The 26920-nt window shown below is 41.5% G+C and overlaps 1 protein-coding gene across 15 annotated transcripts in view; it reads right to left on the minus strand.

Annotated features, from left to right (window-relative positions):
• Positions 1-7923: 7923 nt before the first annotated feature.
• The window catches only part of ZC3H11A (zinc finger CCCH-type containing 11A), a 58378-nt gene continuing 39381 nt past the window's right edge, over positions 7924-26920 (minus strand). For 7 of the 15 annotated variants that reach the window (XM_021928307.1, XM_021928293.1, XM_021928302.1 and 4 more), the window contains 8 exons: positions 23104-23202; positions 19900-19968; positions 14185-14688; positions 13471-13547; positions 11991-12306; positions 11340-11506; positions 10907-10974; positions 7924-9909 (listed from right to left, as the gene is read on the minus strand). In XM_021928307.1, the coding sequence (XP_021783999.1) occupies positions 9651-9909; positions 10907-10974; positions 11340-11506; positions 11991-12306; positions 13471-13547; positions 14185-14688; positions 19900-19968; positions 23104-23202 (1559 nt within the window). In that variant the 3' untranslated portion in view covers positions 7924-9650. The remainder of the gene's footprint in view (positions 9910-10906; positions 10975-11339; positions 11507-11990; positions 12307-13470; positions 13548-14184; positions 14689-19899; positions 19969-23103; positions 23203-26920) is intronic. The other 8 variants (XM_021928315.2, XM_021928310.1, XM_021928289.1 and 5 more) reach the window with 3 other exon arrangements.

Consider the following 26920-nt stretch of genomic DNA (forward strand, 5'->3'; position numbering starts at 1 on the left):
GGTCCTATAGCGCCACCTGGAGGCAGGTGGGAGGAGGTGCCTTCGGTTGCCATGTCTCCAATTTCTTTTCTTTTCTTTTTTTTTTTTTTTTTGAGGCGAAGTCTCGCTCTCTCGCCCAGGCTAGAGTGCAGTGGCGCGATCTCAGCTCACTGCAACCTCCGCCTCCCGGGTTCAAGCGATTCTCCTGCCTCAGCCTCCCGAGTAGCTGGGACTACAGGCGCGTGCCACCACGTCCTACTAATTTTTTGTATTGTTGGTAGAGACGGGGTTTCACCATGTTGGCCAGGATGGTCTCGATCTCCTGACCTCAAGATTCGCCCGCCTCGGCCTCCCAAAGTGCTGGGATTACAGGCGTGAGACACTGCGCCCAGCCCGTATCTCCATTTTCTGAGTTAGCTTAAAAAGCCAAAATCGTCCCACTGTGTATCTCTGTGTGTAAAGTGAGTTAATTTCGTGCCTTTCCTAAAAGTTTAGGCTTGATAACAGCGTTGTGGTGGACAGGGTAGGGCGGCAAGAAGCCCAAACTTCAGGCCTCCCGCCTCTGGCAGTCGGCCAGGGGCGGTCTGCATTCCAAAGCCAGACGGCTGGTTCGCTCCAGTTACGGATTCAGCTCAGCCACTTCGTGGAGCAAGTTTACTGTTCAGGTGGCAACTGAGGGTGGCGATCTACCATGAAGACGCTGAAATCTACATGCTGGGCGCAAATCCAGCTCTTTTAGAGTTGGGTGACAAAGGATAAATTACTCAGCCTCACCGTGTCTTGGCTTAGTTTTCAAAACGGAGATTAAAGTAAAGATTAACTTTACTCAGGGGGTTGAAGATTCAATGAAAGAATTGTCTATGTGTGCACACAGTTAGGCGTCAGCCAGTGTCAGAACGTGTCCTTCCCTGGATAACACAGCTACTAAGTGGAGGAGCTGGAATTCGTAGTTGTGCCTGACCCCAAAGCCCAACTACCTTTCCATTGTGTCATGGCTTGTGGCCTGGCAGAGAGTTCATTTAATTGGCATACACGTTATAGAAGAGGAAACTGAAGTTTAGACTTTTGAAAGGACTTGCCTTAAGGGAACACGGATTAGGGCAAATGGCAGAATCAAAATTAGCTTTTCTGAGGGCTTCTGTTTAGTGGGGATAATAGTAATGACGACCTCAGAAAGGGTTTGAGTTGAAAGTGATTTTTAAACTACACAAAGCGGCCAGGCTCATGCATGTAATCCCAGCATTTTGGGAGGCCGAGGCAGGTGGGTCATCTGAGGTCGGGAGTTCGAGACTAGCCTGGGCAACATGGTGAAACCTTGTCTCTACTAAAAATACAAAAATTAGCCATGCATGGTAGCACACGCCTGTAATCCCAGCTACTGTGGGAGACTGAGACAGGAGAATCGCTGTCTGCAAATCGCCGGGAGGCAGAGGTTGCAGTGAGCCGAGATCATGCCACTGCACTCCAGCCTTGGCGACAGAGCGAGACTCTGTCTCAAAAAAATAAACAAGAATAAATAAACTACACAAAGCTAGCAAATGCTTGGGATAACTATTTCCTTTAAAAAATTTCAGCCGGGGCTGGGCACAGTGGCTCATGCCTGTAAATCCCAGCACTTTGGGAGGCTGAGGCGGGCGGATCACAAGGTCCGGAGTTTGAGACCAGTCTGGCCAATATGGTGAAACCCCGTCTCTACTAAAAATACAAAAATTAGCCGGGCGTAGTGGCAGGCACCTGTAGTCCCATCTACTCAGGAGGCTGAGGCAGGAGAATTGCTTGAATCTGGGAGGCTGAGGTTGCAGTGAGCCAAGATCGCGCCACCTCACTCCAGCCTGGGTGACAGAGTGAGACTCCACCTCAAAAAAAAAAAAAAAAAAAATCAGCCGGGTGCGCTAGCTCATGCCTGTAATCCCAGCATTTTGAGAGGCAGAGGCAGGAGACTTGTTTGAGCCCAGGAGTTCAACACCAGCCTGAGCAACATAATCAGACCTTGGCTCTACAAAAACATTTTAAAATTAGCCAAGCCTGATGGTGCGTGCTTGTAATCCCAGCTACTCTGGAGGCTGACGTAGGAGAATCTCTTGAACCCAGGAGGCAGAGGTTGCAGTGAGCAGAGATCATGCCACTGCACTCCAGCCTGAGCAACAGAGCCAGGCCCTGTCAAAAAGAAAAAAAAAAAGATTGCCTAGCTGGGTTTGGTGGCATGGCCTGTATTCCCAAGTACTAGGGGAGGCTGAGGTAGTAGGACTGCTTGAGCCTAGGAGTTCAAGAGTGTAGTGAGCTGTAATGGCACCTATAAATAGCCACTACAGTCCAGCCTGGGCAACATAGTGAGACCCAGTCTTTAAAAAATATTCCCCCATCCAAACCCAAAAGAGTGTCACGTTGTCTGACTTCAAGACAGCATGTTTATTTTTCCCCACTACCCTCCCCCCCCTTTTTTTTAGACAGGATCTTCTGATGTGGCACAGGCTGACATGCAGTGGTGCAATCTCGGCTCACTGCAACTTCCCCACCAGGGCTCAAGCGATCCTCCCACCTCAGTCTCTGGAATAGCTCGGACCACAGGTATGCACCACCACACCTGGCTAACTTTTTGTATTTTTAGTACAGACGGGGTTCTGCCATGTTGGCCAGGCTGGTCTTGAACTCCCGGCCTCAAGTGATCTTGCCTTGGCCTCCCAAAGTGCTAGGATTACACGTGTTAGCTGAACCCGGCCAGGATTACTTTTTTAAATCCAAGTACATGATGTCTTCTTATTTGTTCAAACTTTCCTTTGAATCTTTCAAAAGTTTTTGGTTTTCTTCATATAGACCTTGTGATTTCTTAAGTTCAACCTTAGATATTTCATCTCTCTTGTTCTTAAAAATTGTATCTTTTCCTCAATTGTATGCTCTAGTTGGTTTTTGGGGAAAAAAAGAATGATAAATGCAAGTACATAAAAATAAAATTTTGCATGACTAAAAAGTGAAAACAAAGCCAAAACATCTGGGAAAAATATGTTTGCATTACATCTGAAAAATGACTAATTTTACTAATATGTAGAGTTCCTGAAAAAGAATGCTATTCTGGTTCTTTAATGATGTGTAAGAAATATTCCAAAACTTAGTAGCTTAAAACCACCACCATTTTGTTATAATTCATGACTTCATTGGTCAGGAATTTGGGCAGGTTCTCAGCTGGGTGATTCTTCTGCTCCACAAGACACATCTATGGCTTTGGTGTGTATCTTTGGAAAACTGGCCTTAGCTGGGTCCCTATCTCTATGTAGTCTCAGCTCTCACCACATGGTTTCTCTAGAAGGGTAGTATGCTTTCTTATATGGGGGATTAGGGGCCTAGCAAACCAAGGCTGAAGCTACCAGCACTTTTTTTTCCTTTTTTTTTTTGAGATGGAGTCTCACTCTGTCACCAGGGTGGAGTGCAGTGGTGCAGTCTTGGCTCGCTGCAACCTCCGCCTCCTGGCTTCAAGCGATTCTCCTGTCTCAGCCTCCCGTAGTTGGGATTACAGGTACGCACCACCACGTCTAGCTGATTTTTGTATTTTTAGTAGAGACGGGGTTTCACCATGTTGGCCAGGATGGTCTTGATCGCCTGACCTCTTGATCCACCCGCCTTGGCCTCCCAAAGTGCTGGGATTACAGGTGTGAACTACCGCACCCGGCCGCTCTACCAGCACTTTTAAAAGCCACGCCTGGGCCGGGCACTGTAGCTCACTCTTGTAATCCCAGCACTTTGGGAGGCTGAGACCGGTGGATTACCTGAGGTCAGGAGTTCAAGACCAGCCTGGCCAACATGGCGAAACCCCATCTCTACTAAAAATACAAAAATTAACTGGGCATATTGGCGGGCACCTGTAATCCCAGCTACTCAGGAGGCTGAGGCAGGAGAATTGCTTGAACCCAGGAGGCGGAGGTTGCAGTGAGTGGAGATCGCACCACTGCACTCCAGCCCGGGTGACAGAGCGAGACTCCATCTCAAAAAAAAAACCAAAAAACAAAAAAAAACCCCAAAATTAAAATTGGCAATGGATGTGAGCAATCAGTTTGTAGCAAAGGAAATAGGAAAGTTCTTTAAACATGAAAAGACGCCCAGCTTCACTCATAAGAGAAAGGTTACAGTCAGAATGTCTGTCATAAAAGAAAAGAAAGAGAAAAGCAAACCAAACTACACTGAAGTGCTATTTCCCTTATTAGTTTGGCAATGATTAAAAAATAGTGGTACTGTAAATTATTAAGCTCTATTTCTAGGTACTTATCCTCCATACAAACTTACATGTGTGGTATAATGTAATCATCACAACATTGTTTAAAATACCCAGATGGGAAGCAACCTAAATGTCTATCAATAGGGACTACTATAAATTACTGCATCTTCATAGGGTGTAATTCTATGCAACTGTTATTAAGATTAAAGTTCTCTGTGCCACGATATGAAATGATATCCAATATACATGATGAAAAAAAAGGAAGGTATAATGTGCTTGAGATTTACTTCAAAATAACTCAGGGGAGCCAGCAGGACCAGATCTCAGATAAGGCAAGCCTAAGGATTTAGCATAATTGTAGGAATCACAATCACTTGTACAAATACAAGCTTTGAAAAGTGAGTGCCTCCTTAAATTGTGCCTAAGTACCTTGCTTGCCTCACCCTCAGCCCAGCTAAGTAGGTCAGAATAGGGGGTGATGGATAGTTAGTATGGTAAAGAAGAAAGAGGATTGGCCATGAATCTGTAATTGTTGAAACTGGGTGACTATGTGGAGTTTATTATACTTTAATTCTAAATACATTTGAAATTTTAATAAAAAAGGCAGGGTTCAAAATGTCATGTGTTTTACGCATGACACTGTATGTAAGTGTATTGCCTTACATGTGGCTAAAGTATCTCTGGAAGAATACCTGAGATACAGATAATGGAAAGTAAGACGAAACATTTGTTTCCTTTTGTTATTACAACTACCCTTTTTTTTTTTTTTTTTTTTTTTTTTTTTGAGACGGAGTCTCGCTCTGTCGCCCAGGCTGGAGTGCAGTGGCCGGATCTCAGCTCACTGCAAGCTCCGCCTCCCGGGTTCACGCCATTCTCCTGTCTCAGCCTCCCGAGTAGCTGGGACTACAGGCGCCCGCCACCTCGCCGGCTAGTTTTTTTGTATTTTTTAGTAGAGACGGAGTTTCACCGGGTTAGCCAGGATGGTCTCGATCTCCTGACCTCATGATCCGCCCGTCTCGGCCTCCCAAAGTGCTGGGATTACAGGCTTGAGCCACCGCGCCCGGCCAACTACCCTTAAGGTATCTGCAAAGTGGGCTTGAGAACCACTGGCCCAAATAAACATACCCCTGAGAAAGGAGTCTGCCAAACCTCCCAAATATTTCAGAACATTCTTCCTCTCAGCTTGAAGTTTCTTTCATCCCAATCAGAAGCTTCACAACTTGCTGAATGGCTGTGATTAACTATTCTCTGCCATGCCATAGATTCAGACTCTGCAACATTTTTAGCAGTTAAATCCAACCAAATATAAATAAACGTAGTAACAGACCCTCTCAGTAAATATAAATCCAAAATTACTTTTCTTTTTTTCTTTTTTTTTTTTTTTGGGATGGAGTCTTGCCCTGTTGCTCAGGCTGGAGTGCAGTGGTGTGATTGATCTTGGCATCTCGGTTCACTGCAACTTCCGCCTTCCAGGTTCACACAATTCTCCTGCATCAGTCTCCCAAGTAGCTAGGATTACAGGTGTGTGCCACCCCATCTGGCTATTTTTTTTTGTATTTTTAGTAAAGATGGGGTTTTGCCATGTTGGCCAGGCTGGTCTCAAACTTCTGACCTCAGGTGATCCACCCACCTTGGCCTCCCAAAGTGCTGAGATTACAGGCATGAGCCACCGCGCCCAGCCAAAATTACTTTTTTTAATGTAAAATTAAATTCTAGATTGCTGTTCTTATTTAGGGTCATCATTTATTTTTTGCTCACTTTATTGTACAGTGTTAAGAGAATGGTCAAGGATTTTAATTGTGCTCATGCCCCTTAACTAACATCATTTTGGTTTTTTTTTTTTTTTTATTTTGAGTTTTGCTCTGTGCCGCGGTTTGGAGTGCAGTGGCGCGATCTCGGCTCACTGCAAGCTCCGCCCCCCCCCGGGTTCACGCCATTCTCCTGCCTCAGCCTCCCAAGTAGCTGGGACTACAGGCGCCCACCACCTCGCCCGGCTAATTTTCTTGTATTTGTAGTTGAGACGGGGTTTCACCGTGTTAGCCAGGATGGTCTCGATCTCCTGACCTCATGATCCGCCCATCTCGGCCTCCCAAAGTGCTGGGATTACAGGCTTGAGCCACCGCGCCCGGCCTACATCATTTTGCAAATTCAAAATAAATTGCAGTTTGGAGTCTTAATTATTAATGCAGTTAAATGTCTGGGTTGTAGGAACTTTCAAAGATTTATTGAGCAGCTTCATAAAATCAAGATTTTAAAAACACTCTTGAAAAGATCTACTAATCAAACCCAATGGCACATAATATATAAACACACTGACCCTGAAACTACAGTGGGGGAATAGTCATCTTTAATGTCCTGTAGAATTTAGTGTCAAAATGAGTATGTGAATTAATGATACACAGTAAGTACTCAATAAATGTTAGCTAGTTTAGAAGTGTTACCTATTAAGCAGTTACAACTGGAGACCATGTATTTCCTGTTGCTACAGCCAAATTCAAAGCAATCAAATACTTTACAGAACTGCAGAACTGTTGGCTGGGCGTGGTGGCTCTGTAATCCCAGCACTTTGGGAGGCCAAGGCATATCACTTTAGGTCGGGGGTTCCAGACCAGGCTCGCCAACATGGTGAAATCTTGTCTCTACTAAAAATACAAAAATTAGCCAGGTGTGGTGGCACACCCCTGTAATTCCAACTACTGGGGTGGCTGAGGCAGGAGAATCGCTTGAAACTGGGAGGCAGGGGTTGCAGTGAGCCAAGATTGTGCCACTCACTGCATTCTAGCCTGGGCAACAGAGTGAGACTCTGTCTCAAAAAACATACCATGCAGAATTATTCTGGCAAAATAAAGCCACCATTTTAGAAAAGGATCATAGAACTCTGATCAATATATTAATAGATCAAGTTTTGTCACTGCAATTGTAATTATTAGTCTTATCTTTCAAATACTGATCAAGATGAAAACATACTATGTTCTGGCTTTAAAGAGGAACCAGAGATTTAGGGTTAAGGCCAGAACTTTAGGAATTATTATCTTGAGATAAAATATATGAAACATAAAACTATCTTATTTCTGTTATAACCAAACTGGAACATTTGGGCCCTTTTCTTACTGGTAAAATGAAAAACTATCAACCAAAACTAGTCTTTTGCTTTTTGTGAAAAGTTGATTCAACTTGTTGGGACGACTTTAGACTAACAGGAAAAATCTATGTTCTTTGGTAGCTAACAAACATATGCATTCCCACAATTTAAAAAATTGGCACACCTATTAAGACACCTGGACTTTCATCAATTAAATTTCTTATCTGCCGCACTTTCATGCTTGAAAATTCTGTATCGTTGACTCTAAAGATCACGTTTATTCATTTATTTTTCATCAGCCTCTTGAGGCAGAGTAGGCCCAGAGAGACTCCCTAAGATCACTTTTAAACCCTCCCTCCTTTTAAAAACTTAATGGCATTGCTTGAGTTACAACACTAAGGAGTAAGTATCTGTGTCAGAAAAAAAAATCCTCACATTATAATAATATAAATTCTTACCTAAAGCACATGCAGCTAAAACTGAGCACACTTGTTAATTTGGCAATATATCCAGGTGAAAGATTTCTAAGCCAAATAATAACTGAAATTTGGGCACTTACATGAAAGGCCAATAACATTCTGATTGGGGTCTCTTGTCAAGGTGGATCCTAGGCTGATAGGATGATATGATCTAAGATTACTTAGCTCACAACATCAAGACTTTCCTACATCAGTTTTATTTAAAACACAAACAAGTATTTCTCTTTCTGTAAGGGCAAATGGTTCAAATAATGCGGAACACGAAACATTGACTAATACAAGTGCTTTAAATATGAAACAAAATTATTTTTTAAAAAAGCAAAAGAATAAAGAATATATACAAAAGGGACCTGGAATCTGTAAGCTGATTCCAAAAACGAAATAAGTAGAAAATTTGTGGTGCAACCTGAACATTCTACCCCTGCTTTGGAGAAGGGCTATCATACAACATTCAGTCAGCTGAAGATGGATTGGTAGAGGTGTGTCTATACATAAATTTCAAGTCATTTTTGCTTGTGCAGAATCATCCAAATCTTCCCAAGACTGAATGGGCAGTCCTGTGGCTTTCTTCCTTTTCCATATTCCCAACAAGGCTACATGAAGTTCAACTCTTGATGAGCCGCTTACAACAGCAGTTCCTTAGGAGCCAACATGACAGGTGGGTCAGATTTCCCTATGAGAAACAAAACTGGCCACCTACAGCAAAATATCAAAATGGGAAAGTCCTTCCTTCCTCCTCCTCCTCCTGATTATATACAACGTATCTCCTTTCAAGACTATTATTCCCATCATGCTTATTCCTTCACAAATCTAAACCTTGAGGTGATATGAAGGAAACCAACATCAAGAAAAGAAAACTCAATTCAGAAATGAAGAAAACTGGCAGGTATACAATACACCCCCAGAGCATCTCAATATCCCTGGCACAGTACAGTTCCATGTACTGCTACAGCCCATAGATAAACATTGGCAGCTTGAATAAGCTCATTTTTTCCCTCCGGTGGGTGAAGGCCACCAAATAAATACTGGGCAACAGGGGTTTGTTGGGAGAGTTAGAAATAAAAAATTTACCAGATTTTGTCCCTGTGATAATTCAATGCCAGTAAGGAGGCAAGTACTGAAGAAGAAAAGGGACAAGTTTCATACTACAAAAGAATTTCCTCTAATCATGTCACCATTTCATATAATGAATCCAGGGAATCCCAGAAATAGAAAATTAGTTTCAGGGGACCCCCTGAGGCACTTTAAAGCCTTTTAAAAAATTACAGTAATAATAAATTAGATATTGCTCTTCAGAGGCTAATGGAGCAGCAGAAGCATCAAAATCAGGTCCAAAGAGTTATGCCCACATTACAGGCTTCCTGAGCTGCTCAGCCCTCTTTAAAGCTCAGCTGAATCTCTAAATACCTTTAAAAAGACATACAATTTAACACAGACTGGGTATTTTTGTTTAGTGGTAGCACAAAATTTGGTCCTTAATGGTAGCAGCTGTCTTCATCCATTTCAAAGTCAGGTAATATTAAGTACATCAAGACAATACATAAAGAACACAACAAAGGAGAAAAAAGCCAAAACTGACAAACACCTCAAGGAGTCACTAAGTTCGCTTGCACCCTTTCACTTGACCTCCCTCTCAGTCTCTTTTTTGTGGAGAGAAGGGTATGACAGAACTTTTTTCTCAGAAGATGATAACCAATGGCATCAAATGGACAAAATGGTTATAAAGTAACTTTAAAAATCTGACCCCAAGGAATCCAGGACACATACAGATAATTCAGAGGTATACTTCTGATTTGGGGCAAATTCTAGACTAAAGAAATGATCATCTCAGGTAAATGTTACAATAGATGAAACTAAGTCCAGCTTTTTGGCGATTTTTTTTTAAGTGTCCTCACTACCACCTTCAGCTATCAATCATTTCTGATAGCTCAAGCAGAAGGTCATCTTCATCTTTCCCAGGATCCAGGTCAATCTCAGCTTCCAATTTGCCTCCTGAAATCTCCCATATTAGTTTCTCAAAATCATCCTCCACAGAGAGTGGGGGCTTTCCTGTTGAGGCAGAGCTGAGTCGGCGAGTTTTCATGCTCATTTGGGATGAGGAAGGGCCAGACACCTCTGGGGGTGAGGAATCTGAAGAGGACTGGGTTGGAGGCAGCACAAGACTGTAAGAAAAAAAAGATTATTAGAAAACTGCCCTTTTTTCAATAGTTGGCTGAATCACCTAGTCTCATGGACACAAAGAGTGAGCAAAAATTTGTTTCTAAGAACATACATAAAGAAACAATTCTTTTACTGATTTGGGATCAAGCATTTTTTTTTGCAGGGGGGGCAGAGTCTCCCTTTGTTACCCAGGCTGGAGTGTAGTGGTACAATCGTGGCTCACTCCAGCCTCGACCTTCTTGGCTCAAGCGATCATTCTGCCTCCACCTCCCAAGTAGCCGGGTCTACAGGTGTGTGTCACCATGCCTGGATAATTTCTTTTTTATTAGAGACAAGACCTCACTACGTTGTCCAGGCTGGTCTTGAACTCCTGAGCTCAAGTGGTCCTCCACCCTCAGTCTCCCAAAGTGTTGGGATTACAGGCATGAGCCGCCCTGCCTGGCCAGCACCAAGCATTTCTATAACTCAAAGTAGGTGTTAAAGACATCTTTCAGAGGCTGGGCATGGTAGCTCATGCCTGTAATCTCAGCCCTTTGGGAGGCCAAGGAAGGTGGCTCACTTGAGGTCAGGACTTTGAGACCACCGAAGATAATGTGGCAAAACCCTGTCACTACTAAAAATACAAAAATTAGCTGGGCCTTGTGGCAGGCACCTGTAATCCCAGCTACTTGGGAGGCTGAGGCAGGAGAATTGTTTGAACCCAGGAAGTGGAGGTTGCAGTGAGCAGAGATTGTGCCACTGTACTCCAGTCTGGGTGACACAGTGAGACCCTGTCTCAAACAAAAAACCAAAAAACATCTTTTAGGTAATATAGCAAAATGTAAATAATGGCACCAAAGGAGAACAGCAACCCTAAATTTTCATACTTTCTTGCATTTAATTTGAAGTGCAGCAGATTTATTTGGATGTTGCTGAAGTTGTTTATCAGTGTTATTCTCTAGAGAGCCTAAATAGTAACAGGGGCCTGGAGTTTGTTTAGAAAGAATTACAAAGCATTACCTGTCTCTAGGATTTTCTGCTTCAGGCACAGTGACTGATTTGTCCTCAGAGACAAGCGGGACAACAGCCTGCAAAAGGAAGAGTCAGGTAATTCAGTGAGAGTTGGCTTTTTAATTTGAGCATATTCATTTTCTTTTGCTGCCTTCTTAGAATTGTGGCTGATTCTTGAAGCCTGTGAATCTAAGAATCGATAATCTAAAGGTTGAGTATATAAATAAGCAAAATATCTTGCCACCTAAAAATTAGCTTTTAAAAAATCCTGTCCTGCTACTTCACAAATATCAAACTGTGAGTATAAAATACAGTAATAACCCAAATTACGGAAATGCCAGGAAGCGATATACACAAGATATAGATAAGAGTGCTAGTAGACAGTCTTTCCTGCTTTCCCACCACACAGAATAAAGCACCACGAAGTGAATATACGTCTTACCACAGCTGCTTTTTTGGCTGGGGGTTCCTGTAGGACACTGCTGGAGCTGAGTGGCTTCACAGCGGCAATGACAGCAGGGTGCATCTCCACTGCCTTACGTTTTGGGGCCAATTTGGGGGATGACACAACTTTAACCACAGATGGCTTCACATTCACTTTGGGTTTAGCTACAAGGGGCAGAAAATATCTGATAAACAGCGAGAATAAACTCTTAAATGGAGAATAACTCAGAATAAAATATCAAAACTCTTTCAGTATTAGAAATATCACAAATAATTTATTTAAAAAGAGACTGAAAATGATCCAAAGGCAATTTGTGGTCACCATGGTGGTCACTATAGGTGGTCACCATGTAGATATAATACCACTTAAATTTGTTACCATTCCTCTATTCCTTTTTATTCAATACCAGAGGGAAGATGCACCATAGAAAGTTTTACACAAAGCTTTTTAAATAGCAATTTTAAATTCTGAGAAAACAACTCATCTCGTTTTGCCTTTGTATAAAAATATCAGAAATATTACTGTCTACCTGTGGATATAAGGCAAATGAAATTCAACCCAGTTATTGCCAGGAAGTTACTGGCAACAACTGGGTTGAATTTGGTAATTTTGATAACCTGAAGCAATACATAGTATAGAAATACTTGCCTTTACCCCTTTTTTCCAAGGTCTGTGCTGCACATTTCACATTCAATACTGAGTCTCCAATCCCTGAGGTTTCTACCTCCACCTTCTGGGATGACTTTGTGGGAAGCCGCTTGGTCAGGTGCCGTGTGATTCCTGGCACAGCAGTGAGCACTGGTTTCTCTGCCACTTGGGTATTGCAAGAGGCCATATCTCCCCAAAGAGGTGTCAAGACTGATTTTTCCCTCTCCTGCTGTTTCTGCATGTGCTTCTCTCTCATGGTCTCACATCTCTTGACTTGAATTTTAGTGATGTCAACTCCTGTGGTCTCACCTGAAGCCTGTGGATAAATTTAAATGACAGAATTAAAATCTGATACCTCTAATAACCTCTATGATATAAGTACCAGGCTAACATCTAAGTTAAGCAGAGTCTCACATGATCCAGAATCTGAGAGAAAAGCTCTTTATTTGATGTCAAATAGACAATACCCTGTTAGAGATGAAAGATTAGAATTAGACATGTGTGGAATAATAAAAAAACCCAGATTCTACAGGCTGGAAAACCATGACTCTAAGTCAAATACTAATGATTCCTAAATAATCAAATACTTGCACAAAGATTTATGTACAAAGATATTATTTTATTTATGATTGTGTAAAACAAAATCTGAATGTCCAGGAAAAGACTTTATTTGTGTAATGGAGAATCATGTGGTCAGTAAAAACAAACTTCTTGAAGAATTATTAACATGATAAAGTTAAAGTAGGCTGTAAAATGATACACTGTAGAGTTCTCGATTATGTTCTAAATATGGGTTTAACATTAAACAAATTCACATGCATGCATATATAAACAAAAAGGTCGAAGAAGGCCAAGTGTGGTGGCTCATACATGTAATCCCAGCACTTTGGGAGGCCAAGGCAGGCGGGTCACTTGAAGCCAGAAGTTCGAGACCACTCTGGACAACAAGGCAAAACCCTGTCTCTACTAAAAATACAAAAATTAGCCAGACGTGGTGGTGCATGCCTTTGATCCCAGCTATATGGGAGGCAGAGGCACAAGAATCGCTTGAACCCAGGAGGCAAAGGTTGCAGTGAACCAAGATAATGCCACTGCACTCCAGCCTGGGCAACAGAGCAAGACTGAAAAATCTCGAAGAAATCCACGGAAAAGATAATGATGGTTACATCTGAGCTGTATATTTTTAGGGCTTGTTCATTTTTTAAAAAAATTAAATTTCCAACTTTTGTATGATGCATAGCATTAGAAAAAACTCAGTTTAAAAAATATTGATGGCCAATTAAACAAAAAACTTTAAAACAGCAGCAAATACTGATATACACAGAACTATAGGAAATTCTCGTAAGAAATTATAAGTAAAAAGAAAGATTGTTTACCTAATATATGAGTGAATTATTGAGAAATTTACTGTAAGGTAAAACTACCAATTATCTAGCCTTTGTTTGCCATGAACAAAACCATACAATGATCTTAAATTTACCTCTTTAGCTTCTGTTCTAATACTGCTCTGAGAATCAACTTCATTTCCTTCCTGAAGGTTCTTCTCTTCTTTCATCCCTGTATTCACATTAAAGACATCATTAGTTATTTTATTTAAGCTGCAACTTCATGATAGATATGTTAAACAAAACTTTATTTAATGAAAGTAGTAAGACAGGACAAATAAAATTACAGTTAAAGTCCATTTGTGCTCCTAAAGTCTCAAAATACACATTAAAATAGCAAAGGTTGGCCAGGCATGGTAGGTCACATCTGTAATCCCAGCACTTTGGGAGACTGAAGTGAGCAGATCACACTTGAGGTGAGGAGTTTGAGACCAGCCTGGCCAACATGATGAAAACCCATCTCTATTAAAAATACAAAAATTAGCCAGATGTGGTGGCATATGCCTGTAGCTCCAGCTACTCGGGAGGCTGAGGCAAGAGAATCACTTGAACCCAGGAGGTGGAGGCTACAGTGAGCCAAGATCACGCCACTGCACTCCAGCCTGGGTGACAGAGTAAGACTGTCTCAAAAATAAAATAAAACAAAAGCAAAGGTCTACATAGCACTACTGAAAAACTTCATTTAATTCAGTGTTTTCAACGTTATCTGAGTAAAGAAAGGTTGTCAAAGAACTCCTAGGAAGATCCCATGGAACACCCCTCTAGAATATTATGTGGGGACGTAGTACTAGAGACCAAGTTCTCGTTACCTGTTCTTTTGGTGATTCGCAGCAGCCGCCTTGCCCCTGGAGTGGCCTCATGTTGAGATGGAGAGCTGGTGCTGCTCTCAGAGCTCTGCTGCACCCTCAGTGCCTTCTCCAGTTTAATTTCTTCTAGTGTCTTGATGTGCACCTCCTGCATAGACTTTGTTTTACCTGCAGGCTCCTCTGATTGTCCTTTGCTGGCAACAATGGGTGGCAAAACTACTGTTTTTTTAATTTCACTATCAGTCTTTAGCTTGATGCAAGTTGCATCCTTTTTGCTTTTTTGTCTCTCTGCTTCCTGCTGCCGATGTTTTTTTTCAGCCAGGACCTCAGAGAAGGTTTTGATACGGATAGTGGAGGAGCTTCTTGCTCCTGAAGTAGAATCATCAGTTTTTGAAGGTCCTTCTGTCTTGAGTTTAGTTTGCAATTCTCCACGTTTCTGACTGGCTCTTTCAAGAAGAATTTCTTCTAATGTCTTCACATGGATCTCACCAACTTTATTAACTTTCTCTGTTTTCATAGGAGAAAAACATGTCATTATACTTGAAGTTCACCTCTTATTGACTTATGATCTCTCTATTCTTGGATCAAGACAGTCCAATAGAGAGCTATCATTTAAGCAGTCAATTAAAAGGATCAAAAGGGTAACATTTATTTCTTTTCTTTTCTTTTTTTTTGAGACAGAGTCTTGCTCTTTTACCCAGGCTGCAGTGCAGTGGTAATAATCTCGGCTCACTGCAACCTCTGCCTCCCAGGGTTCAAGTGATTCTCCTGCCTCAGCCTCCCAAGTAGCTGGGACTACAGGTACCCGCCACCAAGCCCGGCTAATTGTTTCTATTTCAATTTTAGATTACTACAAGTTTCAGGCAGTGGTCCTCAAGGAAAACTCTTTGGAGGCAAAAATCGATTTGCATTTCTATTCAGAAGCTTATTCTTCAGAAACTGAAAGCCATTTACTAGTTGGATAAATTTGTCATTATAAACCTTAACAAAAATAGCAATAAATTATTCATTAACTTATGGCTATAAACATGTAATGAACACTGGGCTAGAAATACAATGGTAAGCAAAATAAAATCTCTGTTCACATGTAATTTACAGTCTAATAGATAAATAAACAAGCTATAGCAGAGTATGGTAATGATAACTGCTTTGATAAGGGAAGTATAATGCTATAAAAGGACACAGCAGGAACACCTACCCTTGTCTACAAGAAAGTGATATTAAATGATAAAGGATAAAAAGAAGGTAAAACAAGTGACGAGATAGAAGAAAAATACAAAAGGCCCAGAAATTGGCATGCCACTGAAGAGCTATTTTCAACGATACATTAATCATTCTATATCTGTCTAAACTGAAGAGCAAATGTCATACTTCACAGATAGAACCATTCTCATTACCGAAGGGCTAAGAAAATAAATAATGAAAAGAGATAGTGCTATGAAATAAATAATTTGGAGATCATACACATATATATGTAATCACTGAATAACAGCTTTTAATGAACCCCCACCCCCACACCTAAAAAAAAACATCCTTCCAAAATCTTTTTTTTTTTTTTTGGTAGAGATGAGGTCTTCCTATGTGCCCCAGGCTGGTCTCCAAACTCCAGGCTTCAAGCAATCCTTCTGCCTCAACCAACCAAAGTGCTGGGATTATAGGTGTGAGCCACCATACCCAGTCTGAAATCTTAAATATACTGTGGTTCTGTCTCACTTTCTGAACTCTTAAGTATGCTATTCCCTCTACTTGGAGTATTCCCTGCTGATCTCATTTCTCTTGCTACTTGGTTTTTTTTTTTTTTTTTGAGACAGAGTTTTGCTCTGTTGCCCAGGCTGGAGAGCGCAGTGGTGTCGTCTTGACTCACCACAACCTCCACCTCCTGGGTTCAAGTGATTCTCTGCCTCAGCCTCCCAAGTAGCTGGGCCTAAAGGTACCCGCCACCATGCCTGGCTAATTTTTGTATTTTTTGTAGAGACAGGGTTTTGCCATGTTGGCCAGGCTGGTCTCAAACTCCTGGCCTCAAGAGATTTGCCTGCCTGGCCTCCCAAAGTGCTGGGATTACAGGCGTGAGCCACCACGCTGGGCCTGGTTAGTTTCAAATGAGTTCCACTTAAAACCTGATACCCTCCAATTTAGTTTTTCTGATCACAGCACTGAACACTCAGTACACTGTAATTGCCTGTATCTTCAAGTTCTTTAATAAAAAATTGCAAGTTCTTTCAATCCAAGGTAGCAAACATTTCACAATTACCACTCCAAGAAAGTACAATATGAATGGTGACATGGAGGCCCTGTTTCCCTCCCCTACCAAAATTTCACTGAAATGACAAAACATTAAAAATAAATCCACACCAGCAATGAGAAATAAGGATGTCACTGGCAGAGCATACATCTTGAAGAATTTCTAAAACAGAAAGCAGATGTCTGAATTTACAGAAAAATGGAGAAAGAATAGTTAAAACCATAGGCGTGAGTTCTGCTCCTCCCAATAGAGCCAAAGGAAACTGCCAAACTTGGGTTAACTAGTATTAAAAGCAACAGTGGGATCTGACATAACCATTAGGGTAGAATTTAAGGACCACCTATACAACAGATGGGCAAGTCAAGACCTCCTCCTGAGAACTGCTCACTAAAAAGAGGCAAGTTTGCCCACGAAGAGCACATTATGATGTTGGGGCTGGAGAGAAGCAGAGCATGAAAATCCCAGGCTTTCACAATACCAGGTAGAAAAAGGGGAGGGAGGAGGGATAAAATAGCAAATCTGAAAAAGGAAAAAAGTTGTTTCCATCAGAAAATAGTCTTATTGCGGCAACTGTATGAGCCCCCAGACTTCCCATCTTCAGTCTACACAAGCTGCCTGTTAGTACACCCTCTCCACTTAGCCAGACGTTAATGAAGTCTCCCAATCAGGAAAGAGGACAACTTGGGGAAAGGGTCTTTAAAATCAAAGGAAACCCAAGCCAGGTACTTACAACTATAGAAAAACAATATGTAAGATAAACCAAAATAAATAAAAAGAAGTGGTTAAGAAGCCAAAATAATACACAAACTTTTTAAAATAAAAAAAGTGGTTAAGAAGCCAAAATAATACACAAACTTTTTAAAATAAAAGTAAAGACTTGAATTAGAAATCCCAGAGCAGGCCAGGCACAGTGACTCACACTTGTAATCCCAGCGCTTTGGGAGGCCGAGGTGAGCGGATCACTTGAGGTCAGGAGTTGGAGACTAGCCTAGCCAACATGGTGAAACACCATCTCTACTATAAATACAAAAGTTAGCCAGGCACGATTGTGCGTGCCTGTAACCCCAGTTACTTGGGAGGCTGACACAGGAGAATCACTTTAACCTGGGAGGCAGAGGTTGCAGTGAGCTGAGATCACGCTGTACTCCAATCTGGAAAACAGACTGAGACTCTGTCTCCAAAAAAAAAAAAAAAAAAATTGGTGGGCACAATGGCTCACGCCTGTAATCCCAGCACTTTGGGAGGCCAAAGTGGACATATCACCTAAGGTTGGGAGTTCGAGACCAGCCTGACCAACATGAAGAGGCCCCGTCTTTACTAAGAATACAAAATTAGCCGGGCGTGGTAGCACATGCCTGTAATACCAGCTACTCGGAAGGCTGAGGCAGGAGAATCACTTGAACCTGGGAGGTAGAAGTTGCGGTGAGCCGAGATCGCACCATTGCACTCTAGCCTGGGCAACAAGAGCGAAACTCCATCTCAAAAAAAAAAAAAAAAAAAAAAAAAAGAATTAGAAATCCCAGCTGAGAAAAAAGAAAAAAAAATAAGACAACAAAGAAAGTTATTGAAAAATAAAATTTTTCAAGTGCCAAAATAAATTCATGTGAAGGACTGGATAATAAAAAAAGATAAGGCTGGCCCCAAATCAGCCATCTAAAAAGGAATAGGCAAACTACATATAGCCCATATGGCAACCACCTAATTTTGTACATGAAATTTTGCTGGAACACACCAGCAGTCATTCATTTACATATTGCATGCATATGCATATGGCTGCTTTCACTCTATGGGGTAGCTGCAATACTGTGGACTGCAAAGTTATTTATATCTGACCCTTTACAGAAAAAAATTGTGAATTCCTTATCTAAAAAACAAAGTTGAACAAAGCTCACAGAAGGTTAGCCAAAAACAAAGCAACAAAAAGTATAAAGAGACATGCAGGCATATGTCCCAAAGTTCCAACATCTATCTAATACAAATTTCACAAGAAAACAAAAAGAAATGTGCAGCGGTCATACTCAAAAGAAATTAATGTTTTCTAGAGCTAAAGAAGACAAATCTTTAGATTCAAAGGGCCCACTGAATCAGTATTTATGTATTTACTGAATCAGTATTTATGTATTTATCATAAATACTGATTTAGCAGAATGAACAAAAATGATGCATGTTTGATCCATAACAGTGAACCTGTAGCATACTAGGGAGAGATAAAACCCTAGAAATCTCTGAATAATTCAGGTTGCGTACAATAGAATAAGAATGTCCAACATCGGACTTCCTTGTTATGATGCTAATATAACTTTAACATCCAAATCAGATAAGGATGGGGGATAAAAAGTAACCTAAGGCGGCTAACACCATTCATAAATAGAGATGTAAAAATACAAAATTTTTAAAAGCCTCAAACTGAATCCAGCAAGGTATTAAAAAAAAAAGATGGAAGGTTGAATACATGGATGTTCATTTTATTATTCCTTAAATTGTACATATATATACTTATGTAGTTATATTTCATACTTTAAAAAATTTAAAAATTATAACACAGGAAGAATATACAGAAAACCCCAATACCCAGATAACACCAAATTTTATTTATATTCTGGTGTATTTTTGAAGATTTTTTTAAAGGCGTATGTTTATATCTTTACAAAATTAGAATAATCTCATATATATGCATGATTCCCTAGAGAATAAGTTTCTATAAGAAGAAAATAAACTTAAAAAAAAAAAAGATTCTTATGTTGCCCTAAATCAGGAGGTCAAAAGTGGTATGTGCTCTTTTGTTATCTTTCTTCACTAATGCAATTTGATTTTTCCGTATCATCATTGTTCAGCATTTGACTTTTCATGACAGCAGTTATTTTAGCACATAACTATCATAATTTTATCTAAACCCTTTTTGTTGTATATTTAAGTTGTTTCTAATTTTCTACTATTTAGCCAGGTGCGATGGCTCATGCCTATAATCCCAGGACTTTGGGAGGCTGAGGCAGGTGGATACCTGAGGTCAGGAGTTTGAGACCAGCCTGACCAACATGGTGAAATCCCATCTCTAAAAATACAAATATTACGAGGCGTGGTGGCATACACCTGTAATCCTAGCTACTGGGGAGGCTGAGGTAGGAGAATCGCTTGAACACAGGAGGTGGAGGTTGCAGTGAGCTGAGACCTCGCCATTGCACTCCAGCCTGGGCAACATGAGCAAAAACTCTGTCTCAAAAATAAATAAATTAAATAAGTAAGTTCCTACTATTAATGCTATGATGAACAATCATTTTACCATCTCTAAGCACAAAAAAGGAATTGATCCCAGTTGAGTTTGAGTTGACTTGATCAATTACTTAAAAAACAAACAGAACTACAAAAAAACCCAAAAATCCAAAGCCCTTAACGAGCAACAGGTAAATGTGAGAAAAAGCAAAGGCTCTTACAGCAAAGAAAAAAATTATCAGAATCTGGTCTTAGGATTTACTTACCTGTTGCATCTTCATTATTTGGACCAGCTGACATGCCTAATCGCTCCTTAAGAGACTTGGAAACTTGAGCTGTGAAAAGAAAGATTTTAAAAAATCAAAAGTTGAACAGAAACTTTTTACAGCTTAAATGTAGGTTTGCTGGGCATGGTGGCACACACCTGTAATCCCAGAACTTTGGGAGGCCGAGGCAGGCTGATCACTTGAGGTCAGGGGTTCAAGGCCAGCCTGGCCAACATGATGAAACCCTGTCTCTACCAAAAAAAATACCAAAAAAAAAAAAAAAAAAAAAAAAATTAGCCAGGCATGGTGGCAGGTGCCTGCAATCCCAGCTACTCAGGAGGCTGAGACAGGAGAATCACTTGAACCTGAGAGGTGGAGGTTGCAGTGAGCTGAGATCATGCCACTGCACTCCAACCTGGGTGACAAGAGTGAGACTCTGTCTCAAAAAAAAAAAAAAAAAAAAAATTTTTTTAAATCAAAAGTTAAACAGAAACTTTTTATAGGTTAAATACAGGTTTGTTGGGCATATTGGCACACATCTGTAATCTCAGCACTTTGGGAGGCCGAGGCGGGTGGATAACCTGAGGTCAGGAGTTTGAGACCAGCCTGGCCAACATGGTAAAACCACATCTCTACTAAAAATACAAAAATTACTCGAGCATGGTGGCATGTGCTTGTAATTCTAGCTACTAGGGAGGCTGAAGCAGGAGAATCACTTGAACCCGGGAGGCAGAGGTTGCAGTGAGCCAAGATCGCGCCACTGTACTCCAGCCTGGGCCACAGAGAGGGACTCTGTATTTAAAAAAAAAAATTAAATTTTTCTTCTCCACAGAACAGATTTATGTCAATCACAGATTCCCTAGAGTACTCTGGAAAGCTTAAAACATGCCAGGCATGGTGGCTCACGCCTATAATCAAACACTTTGGGAGGCTGAAGCGGGCAGATCACCTGAGGTGAGGAGTTCAAGACCAGCCTGGCCAACTTGGTGAAACCCCATCTCTACTAAAAATACAAAAATTAGCCAGGTATGGTGGCACATGCCTGTAATCTCAGCTACTCTGGAGGCTGAGACAAGAGAATTGTCTGAACCCAGGAGGCAGAGGTTGGAGTGAGCTGAGATCGCGCTACTGCATTCCAGCCTGGGTGAGAGAGTGAGACTCTGTCTCAAAAATCAAAAATACCAAAAGAAACAAAGAAAAACTTACTTTATATCTGAAAAGCAAAAACTACTGAATTAAAGAAAATAATTTTGTTATTGTAGAGCCTTCTAAAATCTTATTGTCAGCGAAAGAATTTTTCCTCCAAGTAAATTTAAAATATGCTCCTTAGTTATGAAAATCTTCAATATGATCGATACACAAGGAAGAAAGGAATGTGGCAAAGAAAGCAACTTTAGCTTGCTCTGAGAATACAAGAAAACCTCCAAACAGGAACATCTACTCATCAAAGCCCCCTGGGCAAGGGGAAAAATTAAAGGAAGCTTCTTATTTCAAAGAAAGTTAAAACCAAACACAATGAGAAGAAAAAAAAACACCTATTCTTTAATAATTTAATGCCAGTGTTTCACTGCAAGTCATAAAAGGGGAAAAAACATAAATCCAACCTTGGCTTTTTGTTCTCCTTCAACCAGAAAGAATTCTAATTCCCTGAGCGGCGCAATAGTACATTCCTATATTCCCAGCTACTTGGGAGGCTGAAGGAGGAGGATGACTTGAGGCCAGAAATTTGAATCCAGCCTAGGCAACACAGCGAAATCTTGTCTTTTTTTTTTTTTGAGACGGAGTCTCGCGCTGTCGCCCAGGCTGGAGTGCAGTGGCCGGATCTCAGCTCACTGCAAGCTCCGCCTCCCGGGTTCACGCCATTCTCCGGCCTCAGCCTCCCGAGTAGCTGGGACTACAGGCGCTGCCACCTCGCCCGGCTATTTTTTGTATTTCTTAGTAGAGACGGGGTTTCACCGTGTTAGCCTGGATGGTCTCGATCTCCTGACCTTGTGATCCGCCCATCTCGGCCTCCCAAAGTGCTGGGATTACAGGCTTGAGCCACCGCGCCCGGCCGAAATCTTGTCTTTAAACAAACAAAACAAAACAAAAAAATCTAACTCCCAGCCATCTCTTGATTTAGTCCACATGCCTCAAATAAACTTCCAAAATACCAAACCTATGCCACGACCTCGTCTTATCCAGATTATTTTAATAGCCTGCCAACTCATCTCCAGGCCAGTATGTTTGCCCCCTTCTAATCTGTCTCCATATTGCAGGCAAAGTAATGGTTTTAAAATGCACATTTGAACCTTTGATCCTTGTTTATAACCTTTCTTTTTTTTTTGAGATGGAGTCTCACTCAGTCACCCAGGTTGGAGTGCAGTGGTGCGATCTCGGCTCACTGCAACCTCGCCACCCAGGTTCAAGCGATTCTCTTGCCTCCGAGTAGCTGGGATTACAGGTGCCTGCCACTGCGCCCAGCTCATTTTTGTAGTTTTTAGTAGAGACAGGGTTTCACCATCTTGGCCAGGCTGGTCTTGAACTCCTGACTTAGTGATCCACCCCCCTCGGTCTCCCAAAGTACTGGGATTACAGGCATGACCTACCATGCCCAGCCTGTTTATGACCTTTCAATGGGTTGTTAATATCTTAGAATAAGTCCAAACTTTCTAACATGGCTTAAAGACAACATTATGATCCAGTCACCATGCTCTTCAGCCCACTTCTATGTTTCAGCCATATGCAGTTCCTTGAGCATACCACTCTTAGCTCTGCCTTTGCAGGAGTTATTCTCTCTGCCTGAGACACAGCCCCTGGCTCTCGAACTTCATCTGGCTAATTGCTAACTCATGCCTTAGGTCCAAACTTTAATATAACTTCTTCTGTGAACCTTCCCCTAACAGATGGTAATAACAGGTGCCTCTCCTACATGTTACCATGAACACTGTGTACTTTTCTCTGTTACAAAATTTATCGCATTTCTAAGTATTCCTACCTGCCATTTATCCTATAAGCTCCTGAGGAGTGTGACGGTGTTTTTTTCAATGGTGTCTACCCAGAATCTAGCAGAGTAAGGATTAAATGTTTGTTGAGTGAATAATAAAACAAATACAAAATAACCCATTTACCTGAACAAAAGAATGACAAACTACAGCTGTTAGCATTACAAGAAACAAGTGTCACAATTACATACACACACAAAGTATAGAAGAACACAGGTACCTTTCTTTGGTGTTTTGTCAATGTTAGTTTCTGGAACTTCAACTTTCTTCCCTAGCCTCTGTGCCAGGCTACGCTTTAATGGAGGATCACTGTCACTGCCTATAAAGAGGGAGAACTTAGTTTAAGATTTCAAGTCAATCTTCAGCAAGGTCAAGAAATACAAACAAAAACAGACAACACAGCATAATTCTGTTAAGTGTTCTGCATACATATGGCATGTTTGTTCATCGGCTTCCTTAGAGCTCAATGTGAGAAACATAAAAATGTCCTAGAAAGAAGAGGTAGGAAGGCGAGGTGCAGTGGCTCAGGCCTGTAATCCCAGCACTTTGGGAGGTTAAGGCAGGAGGACCACTTAAGGCCAGGAGTTCGACACCAGCCTGGGCAGCACAGCAAGACCTTGTCTCTAAAAAAATTAAAATAAAAAATAGTCGGGCATGGTGGCACACACCTGTGGTCCCAGCTACTTAGAAGGCTGAAGCAGGAGGATCACTTGAGCCCATGAGGTAGAAAGGCTACAGTGAGCTATGATCGTAATACTACACTCCAACCTGGGCGATACAGCAAGGCCCCATTCTCAAGAAAAGAAAAAAAAGAGACAAGGAAAAGAGCAAAAAATTAGAATGCACAAACATTTACCATATAAATTAACTGACTAAACTTACAAAGGAAAGGTCATAAACCCTGGTTGAGATTAAAGTTCAGAATTAGAAATGTGAAAAATCTTCATGTACAAAGAATCTGTTTTTTTTTTTTTTTGAGACAGGATCTCACTCTGTCACCCAGGCTGGAGTGCAGTGGTGCAGTCTCAGCTCACTGCAACCTCCACCTCCTGGGCTCAAGCAATCCTCCCAACTCAGCCTCCCAATTAGCTGGACTACAGGCACACGCCATGCCTGGTTAATTTTTGTATTTTTAGTAGAGACAAGGGTTTGCCATGTTGCCCAGGCTGGTCTTGAACTCCTGAGCTCAGGTGATCTGCCCACTTCAGCCTCCAAATGCTAGGATTACAGCACTATGCCAAGCCCCCCCAAAAAATCTTAACTGGTCAGCTGCTGAATTAAGTAAATGCATCCAGGATGAGGAAGACAGGTTAAGAATTATAAAATTTTAAGTTTTTTAGTATGAAGACTTTAAGAGCCACATAACCCCTTTCTCTCCAATTCTACAAAAGAAATCTAAGGTTCTGAAATATTCTGTATCTTACCCAAGTCATCAACTAGTTAGTGATACAGCCAAGACCTAAATCAAGTTTCCTAATTCTAGTTGCTATTTTTTTGAGACGGAGTCTCATTCTTTCGCCCAGGCTGTAGGGCAGTGGCACAATCTCAGCTCACTGCCACCTCTGCCTCCCAGGTTCAAGCGATTCTCCTGCCTCAGCCTCCCAAGTAGCTGGGATTACAGGCGCACGCCACCATGCCCGGCTGATTTTTATATTTTCAGTAGAGACCCTTTTGTAGTAGAGATGTTTGTATTTTCAGTAGTTTCACCATGTTGGTCAGGCCGGTCTTGAACTCCTGACCTTGTGATCCACCCGCCTTGGCCTCTCAAAGTGCTGGGATTACAGGCATAAGCTACCACGTTCAGCCTTCTAGTTTTATTACACTGTTCAATACAAGTTGCTTAAAAGTCGCCAGTTTTTAAAAATGGTTTTTTAGATTGCTTGACTGAACTTACATTGTTTGCAAGGTACCATTAAAAACTTCAAAAGACCCTACACAGAGTATGATTGTCTTTCTCCCCTCATTTATAATTTAAATAGAAAACAATCACAAAGTTTATATGTATGCTGATGTTAAAACAGCTCATTTCTATATTTTAAAAACTTTTATTATTTTTAGAGACAGGGTCTTGCTATGTTGCCCAGGCTGGACTCAAACTCCTGGGCTCAAGGGATCCTCTAACCTCAGCTGCCCAAGTAGCTGGGACTACAGGCACGCACCACCATACCTGGCTTAGTATTATTTTTTTCTACCTAAAATGTCTAGATCAGCTTTATCCAAACTGAAAGTCTTATTAATTTGAAACCCTGGTTTGGTTTGTACTCTAAATACATGCTGAGACATTAAAATACTGCTCTTAGCTCTCCCCACCATCTTGGATCCTGTGGAGGCCTGCTGGGAACAGGACTTCTTAAAGGGAATATGTCTAGAAGGCTGTGGTCCAAGGGCACAGGTCTCCGGGAAAAAAGGGAGCACATAGTTTTTCTTAAAATTGAAGGTGTTTATGTCCTAGAAGAAACAGAATTCTTTTTTTTTTTTTTTTTTTTTTGAGGCGGAGTCACCGGCTCTGTCGCCCAGGCTGGAGTGCGAGTAGCCGCGATCTCGGCTCCTGCAAGCTCCGCCTCGGGTTCCGCCATTCTCCTGCCTCAGCCTCCCGAGTAGCTGGGACTACAGGCCCACAGCGCCCGGCTGAATTTTTGTATTTTGAGCGGGGTTTCACCGTGGTCTTGATCTCGTGTGACTTGTGATCCAGCCGCCTCGGCCTCCCAAAGTGCTGGGATTACAGGCGTGAGCCACCGCGCCCGGCCGAAGAAACAGAATTTGGGCAAGAGATGTGCTTATGTATACAAACAAAGAACAACACAGTGACTCCTGGTGGCAAACCAAACAAAACCAAAGTAATCTGGAGAAAGGTAACTCAGGCCCATGGAAACAGTGGTGTGGTTCATGCCAAATTCCAAAGCAATCTTCCTGCTAATGCTATTGGACACAGAATCTGAGTGAACACCACAAGGGTTTAAACCAATGAAAAGTCAGTAAAAGTGGATTTGTGCTATTGTAAATAAATAAAAATAAAATACTGCTCTTTAAAACCTAGAACTGGTATTGTTTCTTGATTTACAGCTACAAGAGATTTCTATAAAGACTGCCTCATTTCTGTCTCTTCTAAGCTCTTTTTGTAAATGACTGTATAACGTGTAAAGTATTCATTTGACTATAACCTTGGGCAAGTTATTTAACCCTTCCTGAGTTTGAGCTCAGTGCAGAAAATATTTACTGATATCAAGCGCCAAACATTGTGCATGGTTTACTCATGGTTGCCGAGGATTCAATGAGAATTTACATAATGCTCGTTGATATACAGCAAAGCCACAGCAAATATTAATTTCATTCATGGGCATTATCTCATCACTGAAAGTTTTTATTACTTAGAGCGTAAAGTGCATAACTAATTCAACAACACATTCCCATCTCTCACTGTCTGAAACTTCGAAATGTTACTAAGTTCAGAACAGTTCTGAAGATAGGGTAGTGAGAATTGCATCAAAGAAAACACAAAATAAAGGTAAGGTTTCCTTTTTAGGACATTTAAAATAGTATGAAGAAAATTCTGAAGTCAGAAAAAATTCTCAAAATAATTTTTTGAAAGCCAGGCGCAGTGGCTCATACGTATAATCCCAGCACTTTGGGAGGCGGAGGTGGGTGGATCACCTGAGGGCAGGAGTTCATCGAGACCAGCCTGGCCAACATGGTGGAAACCCCATCTCTACTAAAACTACAAAAATTAGCCAGGGGTAGCGCCTGTAATCCCAGCTACTCAGGAGGCTGAGGCAGGAGAATCACTTGAAACTAGGAGGTGGAGGTTGCAGTGAGCTGAGATTGTGCCAGTGCACGCCAGAGTGGGCGACAGAGCAAGACTCTCGTTTCAAAAAATAATAATAATTTTTTGGAGTCAGACACATTAGGGTAGTTATACAACAATTTACTAATATGGTAAAGTACCTCCCCCCAAAAATAAAATAGCAGCCAAGCATGGTAGCTCATGCCTGTAATCGCAGTACTTTGGGAGGCCAAGGCCGGCAGATCACTTGAGCCCA

This window comes from Papio anubis, chromosome 1 (genome assembly GCF_008728515.1).
Source record: "Papio anubis isolate 15944 chromosome 1, Panubis1.0, whole genome shotgun sequence".
Lineage (NCBI taxonomy): Eukaryota > Metazoa > Chordata > Mammalia > Primates > Cercopithecidae > Papio > Papio anubis.